This window comes from Pristis pectinata, chromosome 19, assembly GCF_009764475.1.
Source record: "Pristis pectinata isolate sPriPec2 chromosome 19, sPriPec2.1.pri, whole genome shotgun sequence".
Lineage (NCBI taxonomy): Eukaryota > Metazoa > Chordata > Chondrichthyes > Rhinopristiformes > Pristidae > Pristis > Pristis pectinata.
The window spans coordinates 29156126-29170828 of NC_067423.1; the positions used below are offsets into that span (position 1 = coordinate 29156126).

Here is a 14703-nt window from a genome sequence, read left to right on the forward strand (position 1 = left end):
TTGGGGGATCATCAAGTGAGGCTACATGGGTAGAACTCAGAAACAAGAAGGGGCGGGTCACTGTAGTGGGGCTCTATTATAGACCGCCCCCTCCCCCCCAGTAGTCAGCGGGAACTTGAGCAAGTTTGAAGAGAAATTGCTCATAGTTCCAAGAACAATAGGGTTGTATTGTTGGGTGATTTTAATTTTCCTGGCATTGACTGGACCACCCAGAGTGTTAAGTCCCTGGACGGGGTGGAATTTGTGAAATGTATCCAAGAGAGTTTCCTGGTCAATATATAGAGGGCCCCACTCGGTATGTTGCAATACTGGACCTTCTCTGAGGGAATGAGGCAGGGCAAGTAACTGAAGTGGCAGTTAGGTAGCACTTTGGTTCTAGTGACCATAATTCTAGTAATTTTAAGATATTGATGGAAAAGGGTCCACAGGTTAGGGTCCTAAACTGGAGCAGGGCTAATTCTGGGGGAATTCGACAGGATCTAACAGAGGTTGATTGTGTGAGCCTGGTTGAAGGGAAAGGAACGACTAGCAAGTGAGAGGCTTTTAAAAGAGTCCAGGAGCAGCATGTTTCTGTTAGAGTGAAGGGTAAACCTGGCAAGTTTAGGGAACCTAGCTGAAGAGAGATATTGAGGCTCTGGTCAAAAAAAAAGGAGGCATGTATTGGGTTTAGGAGGTCAGGAATGAATGAATCCCTTGATGACTGTAAAAAGATTAAGAATACTCTTAAGAGGGAAATGAGGAGGACAAAGAAAGGATATGAAATGGACCTGGCAGGTAGGGTAAGGAAAATTCCAAGAGGTTCTATTAGCTATATTAAAAGTAAAAAGGTGGCTAGGGGGAGAGTAGGTCCCTTTAGCAGGGCCATCTGTATCTTGAGCCTCAGGAGATGGGTGTGAGTTTTAACAAATTTTTTTCCTTGGTGTTTACTGAGGAGAAAGTCATGGTTGCTCAAGAGATAGGGGAAACAAGTGGAGATGTTTTAGAGGACATTCATATTACCAGGAAGGAGGTATTTGCAGCTTTACCGCACATTAAGGCGGATAAATCCCCAGGGCCTGACCGACTGTGTCCTCGGACTTTGTGGGAGGCCCTTACGGAGGTGTTTGGTTCATCATTAGTACTTCCCGAAGACTGGAAGGTGGCTAATGTTGTTCCGTTGTTTAAGAAGGTAGCAAGGACAAGCCAGGGAGCTACAGGCCGATCAGCCTGACATCAGTAGTGGGGAAGTTGCTGTGGAGAATTCTGAGGGATGGGATCTACTAGCATTTGGACAGAGTCTGATTAGGAGGAGTCAGCATGGATTTGGGCGTGGAAAGTCGTGCTCGATGAACCTTTGAGTTTTTTGAAGAGGTAACGGAAAAGGTCGATGAGGGTAGTGCAGTGGATGTTGTCTATGTGGACTTTAGCAAGGCCTTCGACAAGGTCCTGCATGGTAGGCTGGTCTGGAAGGTTAGGTCCCATGGAATCCAGGGAGAGCTAGTTAACTGGATTCAGAATTGGCTTGAGGATAGGAAGCAGACAGTGGTGGTTGAAAGTTGCTTCTTGGAATGGAGGCCAGTGACTACTGGTGTGCTCCAGGGGTCGGTTATTTGTTATTGATTATATATGATTTGGATGTGAAAGCAAAGAGCTTGTTCAATAAGTTTGCAGATGACACAAAATTAGGTGTTGTTGATAGTGATGAAGGTTGTCGTAGATTACAGGGATCTCAGTTAGAGAAGTGGGTTGAGGAGTGGCAAATGGTTTTCAATACAGATCAGTGTGAGATGATGCATTTTGGAAAGTCAAACCAGTGTAGGGTGTGTACTATGAACGATAGGGCACTAGCGAGTGTAATGGAACAGAGGGACCTAGGAGTACAAGTGCATAGTTCATTGAAAGTGGCGTCACAGGTAGACAGGGTGGTGAAAAAAGCATTTAGCATGCTGGCCTTCAGTCAGGGCATTGAGTACAGGAGTTGGGACATTACATTGCAGTTGTATAAGTTGTTGGTGAGGCCGCGCTTAGAGTACTGTGTACAGTTTTGATCACCCTGCTATAGTAAAGATGTGTTTAAACTGGTAAGAGTGCAGAAAAGATTTACGAGGATATTGCCAGGACTAAAGGGCCTGAGTTACAGGGAGAGGTTGGCCGGGTTAGGTCTTTATTCCTTGGAGTGTAGAAAAATGAGGGGTGACCTTACAAAAGTTTGCAAAATCATGAGAGACATAGATAAGGTGAATGGTAACTGTCTTTTCCGCAGGGTAGGGGAGTCCAAAACTAGGGGGCATAGATTTAGGGTGAGAGGGGAAAAATTTAAAAGGGAGCTGATGGGCAACTTTTTCACACAGGATGGTGAGTACAGGTACAATAGTATCATTTAAGAAGTACTTGGATAGGTACATGGAGGGGCGGGCTTAGAGGGGTGTGGGCCGAACGCAGGAAATTGGGACTAGCTGTGTCGGCACTGTGGTTGGCATGGACTCATTGGGTGAAGGGTGTGTATCGTGCTCTATGACTCTATGATAACCACATATTTCTGAAGTGGTGGTTCATGTGGTAACCAATTCAAGTACAACAAGGTCACATGAAAAAATTCAGCAATTAAATTCTGCTGGTGAAGAATTTTCCCACTATCTTTTGAAAAGGCTCTTTCCTTTGCTTCCGGGAGGGCTGTCTGCATTAATTTAATGTCACATCCAAAACAAAGCATCACTGATATTTCCATAAAATGTTGAGCATAAACTTGCCCTGGAATTAGGCTCAAACCGCTACAGACTTTTTGAGAATGCTACCACTAAACCACAGTTAACACCTAATGCTGCTGCTGGTATTTCCTGGTGGTCAAAAAAGAAAGTTGGGAAAATGTTCTTTGGTGGCCAAATACGTATTTTAAACTAAAGTAGATTTAGAGGTTTTTTAAGATAGAGAAGGAAGTAATGGGCAAAGAGATTTATTGAGAGGGTTAGTGGATTCAAACTGCCAGTCGTCAAGTGAGGAGTGGCACCATTGCATTGTGTGATGCGTAGGATCCACCTTTGATCCTTTCTGCTTTCTCATCAGCACACTGACCCTTAGTGCCATCATCCATAAACTGTTAGATTCTGCAATTACACTGAAAACATCCAGCTCTACCCCACTAGCAATTCTTGTGACTTATCTCATAAGTAGGTAATGATTTGTCCCATGTCCAGCATTTAATAAGCAAAACATGCATCTGTTCTTCAGTGTCTGTCATAACCTCCTCTACCCACTGATTTTGTCCCGCTGCCTGGCAACAGACCGAGTATGAAACTTGTTTTCATGTTTCACCCCAGTGTTAACCAATGATCACACATTTGCAGAATTGCTGAAATTTCTTATTTTCTCCTCTGCAACATTGCCTGATTACATTTCTGTCTCCTCTGCTGCCAAAACCCTTATTCCATGCCTTTTGTTCTCTCTAGATTTGATTATTCCAATACACTTCTGGCTGAATGCCCATCTTCCTTAAGCATAAGCTTAGTTAAAACCCTGTTGCTTGTATCTTCACTCAGACCATGTCCTGTTCACCCATCAACCTGTTCAGGTACAACACCTTAATTTAATAAATAATCTTGTTTTCAGATGTTTTGTGGATTCGTATCACTTATTTCTCAAAAATAATTCTGCCCTAAAACCCTTTGATATCTGCAACTCTCCAACTCTGCCCTCTTAAGCATCCCAATCTTAATTGTTTCATTGTTAATGGTTGGAGGTGAATCTCTAGTCTCTGCAATTCCTTCACTGTCTTTTCACACCTAAAACCCACTTCTCTCATCAAGCTTATATTCACCTGCCCTAATATTCGGTTATGGGTCCTGCTGTCAGGTCTTGTTTGATAGTGTCCTCTGAAGCAGAATGGAACAGTTAGTTTACTGAAATAACAGTGCTATATTGATCCAAGTTAAATACTGTGAATTAATGCACAGAAATTCAGCTGGACTGGAGAGCCTGAAGTTGGATGTGCAGCTTGGAAGAGTGTACAGAAGGGAGGTAATGTAGTGAGTTTTGTAAGTCAGGACAGGGACTTTGAATTTCATTTGTTTGGATGCAGAGGGACATTGGAAATTAGCAATTAAATAGAATAAATAAGCATAAATTAACAAATTATTTTTTTTAAAAAGTCAACTTTTGGTCACCCTGTTGTATATTTGTTGGCCAACAATTTACAGAAAAACATCTTAGTGTAAACATGTGTAAACATCTCAGCTTGCATGTACTCCTCCCCTTCTACCCCCCCCCCCCTTCTTATTCTGGCTTCTGGCCTCTTCCTTTCCAGTCCCGATGAAGGGTCTCGGCCCAAAACATCAACTGTTTATTTCCCTCCATGGATGCTGCCTGACCTGCTGAGTCCCTCCAGCACTTTTTGTGTATTGCTCCAGATACATTCAGCATCTACAGAATTTCTTGTGTTTCTGTTAGTGGAATTGGTTATATTTTGTGTGCTAAGTGATCAGGGAAGTGGTGGAACAGCAGGTGTTTTCTCTCTGGTATTGTTGAAGAGTGTCATTGCTGTTTAACTGAGAATGGGTCATCATACGGTCCCGTTTCCATCCTTTTGAAGTGTGTAGAAGGATGCCAGTCTGGTTGCATTCTGGTTGATAAAGGCTAGGATTGTGAATTTTAGATGTAATTATGGTTGTATAGTGTTTGAATGGTCCTCATTTTCATGTTAATAATATAATGATAGATTGTTGTCATTTTTTTATTCTTTCGTGGCCTAGGTCTTGCCTCCAAGCTTCCTATAGAGCCTTCTGGATGTTTAATAAACATTTTCTTTTTGTGCAAGAATGGTGATAGCAATATTCAAACAATATTTAAAAATAACCTCTGAGAGAATTCCTCCTGCTTTATACCTGTGTAAAGATGAGCATCTGGAATTCTTAACAATTTATAGCTCTATTATATCTTTGGCTTTGCTGGCTGCATTTCACAGCTGACAATCTGAGAATAATTATGGATGAATTGTAAAATACAAGGTTGCAACTCGTAATCACAAGCATGTGAACATTGAGTGAAGAAAAATTTGTTACACTTGGCTGTAATGCATCCCATTGTTTAATAGTTTTTGGTATTTGGATCTATATTAACTTGTGAAGAGTGAACATTTTAGTTTTGTTATCAAAAGTACTTGTGCAACTGCATCACAGCATGATTCAATGTCTTTGATGTGTTTGGGCGGGGGTGGTAACTGACAAAGTAAAACAATATACAGAAGAATTTGATGTATGGGAAAATATGTTTGGAAATCAAATTGTGAATTGCTAACACACACAAAATAAGTCTATTAAGTCTCTCCAGCTCTCTTCATGTGCAGAAGATCCCATTTTCCCATCGAAAATTCCTTAATATAGTCAAAAATTGCAGTAGTTCTCCTTACTCTAATTTGCATTGAATAGATTCTCCTTTAATTCCAATCATCTCAGAATCAGATTTATTATCACTGTCTTATGATGTGAAATTTGTTGTTTTGCAGTAGCAATACAGTGCAGAGGCATAAAATTACTATAAATTACAAAATAAATAGTGCAAAAAAAAATAATGAGGTAGTGTTTATGGGTTCATGGACCATTCAGAAATCTGATAGTGGAGGGGAAGAAGCTGTTTCTATATCGTTGAGTGTGGGTCTTCCAGCTCCTGTACTGTGATGGTAGTAACGAGAAGAGGGCATGTCTTGTGTGATGGGGAGGGTTGTGCCAGTGATGGAGCTGGCTGAGTCTACAACCCTCTGCAGCCTCCAAGCCTCAGATAAAAGGTGTTTCCATGCAATCTCAAATGAGTCCAAGCTCTGCCTGCTTGAGTCCCATCTGACACCTCTCTTTCCAGTACATTGATGACTGGATTGGTATCATTTCATGCTCTGGCTTTGAACAGGAAAATTTCATCAACTTTATTCATGATTTTCACCCTTCTCTCACCTCTTTCCTTTTCCCTGACTTCTCTTTCTCCATTTAAGGGCAGAGTCTTGCAATCTCCACCAGTCTCACTAATTTCAATATCTACATTTTCTTGTACCATCTTTCTGTAAGAACAGCACTTCTTTCTCCCAGTTGTCTCTTCAAATAATAAGGCTTTTTGTTTGAATGCTTCCAATATGTGTTACTTTACCCTCAACCATGGATTCCTTGTCAACCTTACCCAAAAGGGCTCTTTACTGTGTCCATTCAATTTCCCCACATTTCTGCTTTCACCCCTTCTCTTCCCTACCAGAACCAGAATAGGTTCTCCTCAACTTTCCACCAACCCTTCCCCCAGTTTCCACATTCAACAGATCATCCTCCTTAATTTCAGACAGTTCTAAGATGATGACCACCAAGTAGATCTGTTTCCCTCCCCTTTTGGAATTCTAAAGGGACAATACTGTTTAGGACGTTCTGACTCTCTGCTCCATCTCCTGCTGCGATGCCCAGTCCCCTTTCCAGGGCACTTTCCTATGCAAATCCAAAGGATGCAACACCTGTCTCTTTTTCTCACCTTCTCTCTTCTCCACTGCCTAGATCCGAAACACACTTTACAGGTGGAGTAGTAAATTGCTTGTACTTTCAATTTGGTACACTACATCTACTACTCTCAGTGTTGTGTCCTCTACACCGGGGAGACAATTTGTAGCTTGGGATAAGCACTTTGCATTACATCTCCAGTCCACCGCCATGACCTGGTGTTTACGGTCACCTGTCATTTTAATTCTTCACCCCATTCCCAATCTGACATTTGTCTTCAGTCTCTTGCACTGTCCTAATGAAGTTCAATATAAGCTTGAGCAATAGCACCTCATCTCCTAACTAGCCAGATTACAACATTCTAGTCTCAGAAAATCGTTTCCATATTTTTATTTCAGATTTCCAGCATTCACAATATTTTCCTTTGGTAAATTCATATGATTCTGTTTTTCCCAATTGCACTTTTCTTTTGTTTCCTTACTTGTCTTGTAACGATCCTTTCCACCTTCACTCTCGCCCCTCTCTGCCTTTCTACCCTGCCATAAGCCCTTGCCTCTTGTTCTATGTTACTACAGATTAAAAATTTTCATATTTGTTTGCAATAATTTAATTCTGTCCATTTATTCGATCAACTGGATTGTCCTATTTCATTGCTTATTTTTTCAGTAATGATTGATTCTATAATGAGCGAGATGGCTGTCTAGCAGGCTGCAAATCACCACAACAGCAGTCACTATATTTTCTTTTTGATATTTCAAAGCACAGTTTCTTCCATTAATACAATTGAACTTAATGTCAACTAATATTAAATATTATAATTTAATATGAAATATCACCAATGTATACTAGCTCCCAATATGCTAGTCAGAGAGGATGGATAAAGGCATTGCAGTAAATCTTTCCAAAGATTGCTTGATACAAAATACAGCATATTAGCCACTGACAAAATTAAAGCCATTGGACAAAATAGGAAGCATAAACATAGATACAAATTTGACCAGAGGATAGAAAACATAGTGATAGATGTGGTTTATTGACTGAGAGCACTGTAGGCACTGGTGTATACAATGTTTCGTGGTTTATATTGGTGTTTCAGGAGTCAGATTTTTTTTTTGATTTTATACTTTAATAATAAGAACAGAACTGGCAAATTATCCTGATGCATGTTTGACATATAAATTTTTTATCTTAAAATAAGAATCCTACACAGGTAGGAACTGCTCTTCAAGTTTTCTACAACCTTGGAACCTTGAAAGAGACCATCAGTAATGTAGTAGATGGGTATCGGGTGTCTCTTGAAGATAATATCGGCAGTGCTTTGGATGTAAAAGTGTTAACTCAGCCAATTCAAACCACCATGAGAGGTAAGTTTAACTTAATATGGTAAAAGCAAAAACACTTATTAAGGTAATTGAGATCTTCACAATTTGTCCTTAACTGTGAGTGGATATACTTGTTTCTTCATTCCTCGACGTTTTTCCTACCAGCAGGACCTGGACGAGCCACAATGCCTTCCCCAGGCAACACACCAGCTTTCCGTGCAGCCCTTTGGACAAATATGGAGAAACTAATGGATCAAATTTGTGCTGCATGTGGACAAGTAAGATTTTGCTGTTAAGTTTTTATTAAATTTAATTAGGAATTACAGCTCATCAATTACTCAATTCTTCCTCATTTATTGATTTGTAAATCTCAATATATAGTGTCCACCTGCAGGGCCATGAACCTCTTTAGCACTAACGCCACCTTGAGCTGTTGGTGTACTTGGCTTTGAAAGAAGGTGTTTATTCGTGGTCTGCATTGCGTCACTATTTGGCGCTAAAATTACAATGATTAGTAACTCACTGTTGAGTGACAGTTAGGAAGACAGCTTGCATCAGATTATGAAATGATGTACAATTCAGCCCAAGTTTCCTCATTTCCTAATTTGAATAAATCAGGAGCAAACTCTCTTGTAGTTGGATCGCCTGTCAAATGTACTCGCATACTGGTTTTCAAGTGTAATCATTTAACATTTTCCCATATATATGATGCTTTAATACAGGCTTTCATTTTATCTGCTTTAGTACCTCATGGAATTACCGGTAAGTGTTTGAAGAAGATCTGCAGCCAACGCTAAAGTAACACCTTCCATTAATATATTATTGTGTCTAAGATTTTGCAACATTCGATCTAATGGTTTAATGGCTGCTTTGAGCTGTTGTACATTCATCCCAGACAATAAGTTTACAATCTTGTAGAATTTTTTTCCATTGCAGTTCCCAGACCAATGGTGGACATTTCACATGTGTCAAATTTAAAGTGGGCTTAAAAGCCGAATATGCAGTCTTTCCTCTGTCAAAAGAGTTGAAGCAATGCCTGACGATGCCACAGCTAGGGCAATCATGTTTTGTCTTTGAACTTTAGGGGAAAGTATATTAATAAGGAAAGGTTTTCCCTTTCCACCAGAAGCAACAAAAAATGATTCCTTGGTTATTATAATCAGCTTCTGTAATGGTATCTGAGTTATTTCTTTGGTATTTCACTAAACTTGGTTCTTTCTCTTGGATCTATTTACTTAACTGGTTTAAATTATAGCTGGTCTCCCGTAAAAACTCTGGACACAAATTTTCAATTTTGCCTTGTGGTTCAAGTTGACCAAAAGTTCTTGGGTCAGGTCCACCAAAATATTTAGTACCTCAAAACTGAATCTGAAAACAATCTCATCAATTTTCATTGGGGAAAATTAAAATTGGGTCCCCTTTGGGCTATGGAGGAAGATTTATGGGTGTTTTAGAAAAGCTAATAGTGCACGTCCTCATGCACTTGCATGTAGAATTTCAGATTTCGAGGTTGTTTTGTTATTGAGCGATATGAGAGACATACTATATTATATATCTTTAGATCAATTAGGATGAAGATATCATAGTATCATCAACTTAATTTATCAGCTCAGCTGTTGAATTCCAAATGTGCCTGTAGATGTGTATCTCTAGAATCACCCTACTCATTATTATGCACCTTTACTGCTTGTTTAGTTTGAATCAATGAGAATTAGATTGCCTACTGATTTTATTGTCTCCCATAGTTCAAAATCTGTACTGCTTCCAAAGGGTATATATACTTGGAGATGCCACTCATTTCAATTTCTGAACTAAAGGTTTGGGATGCTTTTTGTTCACTTTTTAAAAATCTCCCTAAAATTGTTCATAATCTGAATTACATCTCTTTCATGCAAAGAACTATGGCTTCTTTGAGAAAATACCTTGGTGTGGAAGTCATCTACCTTAGAACTTAGACCACAGATCTTTCATGAAACAATCATTTGTGGGGTTACAGCAATCCCTGTTTAATACTGTTGAATTTCATTTCAAGAATGAAGAAGATAACACCTGTAATTAACAGGTGTTGATGTCTTCTTATGCCTGTAATTTTAAATGGTAAATTAATGATTTTCTTTCCTTAGGTGCAGCACTTACAGAAGGTTTTGACAAAGAAAAGGGATCCTGTGACACATGTCTGTTTTATTGATGAAATAGCCAAGGTAATAACTTGTAATATTGTGGAAAATACTTTGACCCATCTTGACCCTTTTTTTTCTGGCATTGCTCAGTTGAGTTCTGTCCCTTGCATCTCATTTACCAGTACTTCATTGACTCTCCCAGAGAACCTTGTCAGCTTCTTCAGTATGCCTTCTTCAGTCTCCTCCATTGCAGACATAACGTGTGTTATTGCTGCATGGCTGCCATGGGAGTGTCCTTAAGGGCTGATGCTGTTCTCTGACTACCACACATCAAAGTGGTAGTAGCTGCAGTAAATTGGAACCTGCGGCTACTACCACTAACACGTGCAGAACAGAACCTAACAGAACTCACACAGAGTACAATTTAATGCACATTTTTGGGTAGAATCCATAGCACTGCTGAAAATTTGTTTTCAGTCAATTGTACTTTTCAGAGGGACCGTATTTGGTGCTGATTCTACATACAATGATGTTTTAACGCACCAAAATGATGATAGCTAGAGGGTGCGGAAAGGATTCACAAGGATCTTGCCTGGATTGGGGGGCTTGAGTTACAAGGAGAGTTGGAAAGGCTGGGACTGTTTTCCCTGAAGTGACGGAGGCTCAGGGGTGACCTTAAAGAGGTTTATAAAATTATTAGGGGCACAGATTGGGTGGATAATCACAGTCTTTTTCCAAAGGCAGTGGAGTCCAAAACTAGAGGGCATAGGTTTAGGGAGAGAGGGGGAAGATTTAAAGGGGATCTGAGGGGCAGGTTTTTCCACAGAGGGTGGTGGGTATACGGAACAAGTTGACAGAGGAAGTGGTAGAAGTTGGTAAAATTACATCATTTAAAAAAAACATTTGGACAGGTACTTGGAAAGTTAAGACAGAGAGGAATATGGGCCAAACACAGCCAAGTGGGATTAGCTTGGATAGGCATCTTGGTTGGCATGGACCAGTTGGGCTGAAGGGCCTGTTTCCGTGCTGTATAACTTTATCAATTCAACTTTTCAAGCTCCCATAAACAAGAATACATGGTTAAGTATTGGTTAACATCCATTCATTTTACATTGTTTCTATTTAGAGCTATTTTTATATGTTGGTGAAGAAAAGTTATATTAACGATCAAAGTTAAGTTATCTGTTACAATTTATAAGTATTCAGTCTTTTATCTTCACACATTGGTTAAAGTTAAAGCTCTATTTAACCTGGCCTAAATTTAGAAATGCCCTAAAAGTAGCTTAAATTTTGAAAAATAATTGAACCTTTTAAAAAATTTTGTAAGTTTTTGCTTTTGACCTCTCACCTTGGCCTAATTTATAGGAAACCAGTTAAGCAATTCATGGTCCATTTGCTTTAAATCAGTAAGCAAGATTTTTTTGCCCCCAAGAGCATTACCGGAGTTTTCAAGTTGTACGATTTATAAATATTGGGCACTAATGTAAGGCTGTACATTTTTTAAATAATGGGATAAAATGTGATCCAAAAGCAACAATTTTCCTGACTCATCTGATGTACTACAAATAGCTAGGCCTCTGTTATAAGCAAACAGAAGAAAAGATTCAAGGATGTTCTCAAATTTTCCTTGGGGAAAACTGCAAATCCCAATTGAATCCTGGGAATCCCTGGCCAGTGACTGCTCAAAGTGGAGAAGCAGCATTCAGGATGGTACTAAGAACCTCGTCCATGTGTCAGAAGCACATAGAAGCCCAGTGTAAATGACAGACAAAACACAGCCCCTCACAAATTACCCACCTTCTCCTGCTCTGTCAAACACCTCTTGCCCCATCTGTGGAAGAGTTCGTGGTTTCCACAAAAGCCTTATCAGGCATCTGACAACGAGAATGAAAGCAAATGCTCCTTGATTCCAAGGGAATGCCTGGACTTTGTTCAACCTATTCAACTCTTGAAGGAAAACAAACCACATATTAAACTCTGAACAGAAGAAAATTTCCCTGGTAGATTTGAAAAATAACAGCTCACGGTGCAGGTGGCAGCATATTGGTATGGATCAAAGATTGGCTGAGTAGGCATAAATGTTCATTTTTGTGGTTGACAAAATGTAACTGATAACGTGCCACTAGAATTGGTGCAGAGGCCTCAACTTGTGTACTTCATACAAATGACTTGAATAAAGATACTGACGGTTGCTGAATCTGCTGATGACACAATTTTAGGAAAGTAAGTTGTGAAAAGGACATTAGGAGGCTCCAGATGATTTAAGTGAATGGGCAAAGATGTGGCAAATGAAGTAAACTGTTGGAATTTTGAAAGTGACCAAATATGCAGGAAAAATTAAAAAGCATATTGCAGATCGTCCCCAGGTTATGGCAGGGTTCTGCTCCTTTGAACTGTTTGTTACCCAAACAGTTCGGAAGTCAGAAATGAAGCCCCGGAACAAGTTGCCAGGCAGCAGAAAATGCCTGCAGCCTGGTAGCAGCCAGCAAATCCATAACATTGGTCTTCCAAATGCTCATTTGTATGTACAAGCTGTACATAAGTTAGGCATTCAAAAGCTGGGACAACCTGTATCAAAATGAAGAGAGATTGCAGAACTCTGAGACGCAAAGTGAACTCAGTGATCCAATGCATGATTTGAAGAAGGTTATTATGCAAGTGGAGCAAATATGAGGAAAGCTAACAACATTGTTGTTTATTGCTCGGGGAATTGAATACAAATGTAGGGAGGTACAGGCTGCCCTGACTTTGTCCGTAATAAGAATACACAGAAATCACTCAGGATGGTAACCATACCTCCACAATATTGTAATGAATGGTATGAAAAGCACATAAGACTGATACAAAGAACAATTATTATTAGTGGAGAGAGAGAGGAATCTAGTTCTGCCATTCATAGGAACGAATGTATGTATGTACATTGGACTTTTGAATTTAATAATATTACACAAGTTAGTTCTTAAGTAGAACTGTCCATAACTTGGGCATTAGTAACCCAGGGACAGCCTGTAATGCTTCAGTTACATACGGCATTGGTGAATCTTCAATATTATGTATGGTATTGGTTTCCTTATTTAAGGAAGGATGTTAATGCTATGGAAACAGTTCAGAGAAGATATACTAGACTAATATCTGGAATTTTAAGAATAAAATATTACATCTGAAACAAAAGTACTGAAGCTCCAACCTTTTTGTGAAATCCGCATAGAATAAGAAGTTGAACTCCATATTATAATTTGCAAACTTTACAATGTAATTATCCTTGCTGTTCTGAGATACTCTGCTGTCTTATATTGTTATTATTTATTGACTACAATAAAGTTTGCTGCTTTGTTGGCTGCAAGAAATTGCAAGTTTCTACAGTAATGCTTTGCAGTGTTGAGATCAAAATATTTTTCTTGAAAAGAATGGAGGTAGAAGCAGGAGGTGCCATTCAGCCTGCTTTGCTGTCGAGCATAAATTCTAAGCCAATAGAATTTTGATTAAACTAATATTTAGAGATGCCCGTTTTCCTTTCTCTACAAATAACTGGAAGTGTGTATTGATTTTTCTTCCTTTAGGATAGTCACACAGACATTTTGTATGCTTTCTGGAACTCTGTTACTGAAATGCTGACTTTGAAATTTCAGCAAGCTACAAATTGTAAGTTTTTTTGATTTTTATATGTTGCAGCATTCCTATGAAAATACTAAAGAATTAAATAAATTGAGTATTTTAATGATGGTCATGTTATTATTACCTCCATCAGTATGTACTAATGTGTCAGCCTGGGTTATTTACTCCGGCTTTGGCCATGATTTTGAATGTAAGCCTTAGTACTCTGCCCTGAGTAAAATTCAGTTGAGTTGAGATGATATTAATGTGGATTAAAGCCTGGAGATCCAACTCATGTCCGACAGGACCCAGCCGTGTGAGTTTGTTTCTGGTGGGTTTGAAAAAAATATTATGTCCTTGTGCTGGCTCTTTATGTATGAATGCAGTAACCACTGGACTTAGTAATACATTATTGCATGTTAGCAGGCACCATATTGGCCCTGGAATGCTGGCTTGTGTGAACACAGTGCTGGGACAAGATCCTGGATAGGGATGGATGGCATTTAACAAAGAAAACGTGTGAGGGCTAGGATTGGCATGATTAAGCTGGGTTTTAAATTCATATCTGAGCAGACCTGATGCAAATTGGTGGAAAATATGCATTGGCTCTAGAATTAAACAATATTTGCATAACAGTATTGGGATATGCTGTAAAATATTTTAAATAAGATTGCAAATTAATGGACAGATCAGTAATGATCAAAGTACCAGTGAATTGTGAAAGAACAATTTGTGATGGTTTTAATTTTTGTTTGCTTTGTGACACAAATTAATCAGATGTGCATGTTAGCATGTTACTTAAAATGCAAAATTGCAAGTCTGTAGTAAAATTAGACAATGATTCTTCTGTACTCTCATGTAAATGTACTCAGCCATACATACAGATACACATGCACCCATGTGTGCACGGTATTCGGCATGTGGAAAGTATGGGTGTGTGCATAGGAGGATACAAGTACCTTTTGATTCTTTAATCTAAAGGCATTAACCCAATATTAATTAACATTGTTAAACTTTATGCTTTTAGTATATCTCTCTTAATATTTGGAAAAATATTAATAGAGGTAATTAAATACTGTATAGAGAACACTAATTCCTATCTAGCTTTTTACTTGCTGATTCACCCTGATTATTTCTTTCTTCAACTTTTGAGGTGTCCTACAATATGTATTTGGCTCTTCATGAATCTTGGCATAAAACAACAAGGAAAAATGAAATGCTAATAAT

General features: G+C 39.0%; 1 protein-coding gene across 2 annotated transcripts in view; it reads left to right on the plus strand.

Moving 5' to 3' along the window:
* Positions 1-14703, plus strand: part of cog5 (component of oligomeric golgi complex 5) — a 93261-nt gene that overhangs the window by 55428 nt on the left and 23130 nt on the right. Inside the window, exons 8-11 of one of the 2 annotated variants that reach the window (XM_052034057.1) lie at positions 7639-7804; positions 7928-8040; positions 9886-9963; positions 13443-13524. In XM_052034057.1, the coding sequence (XP_051890017.1) occupies positions 7639-7804; positions 7928-8040; positions 9886-9963; positions 13443-13524 (439 nt within the window). The remainder of the gene's footprint in view (positions 1-7638; positions 7805-7927; positions 8041-9885; positions 9964-13442; positions 13525-14703) is intronic. The other variant, XM_052034058.1, reaches the window with a different exon arrangement.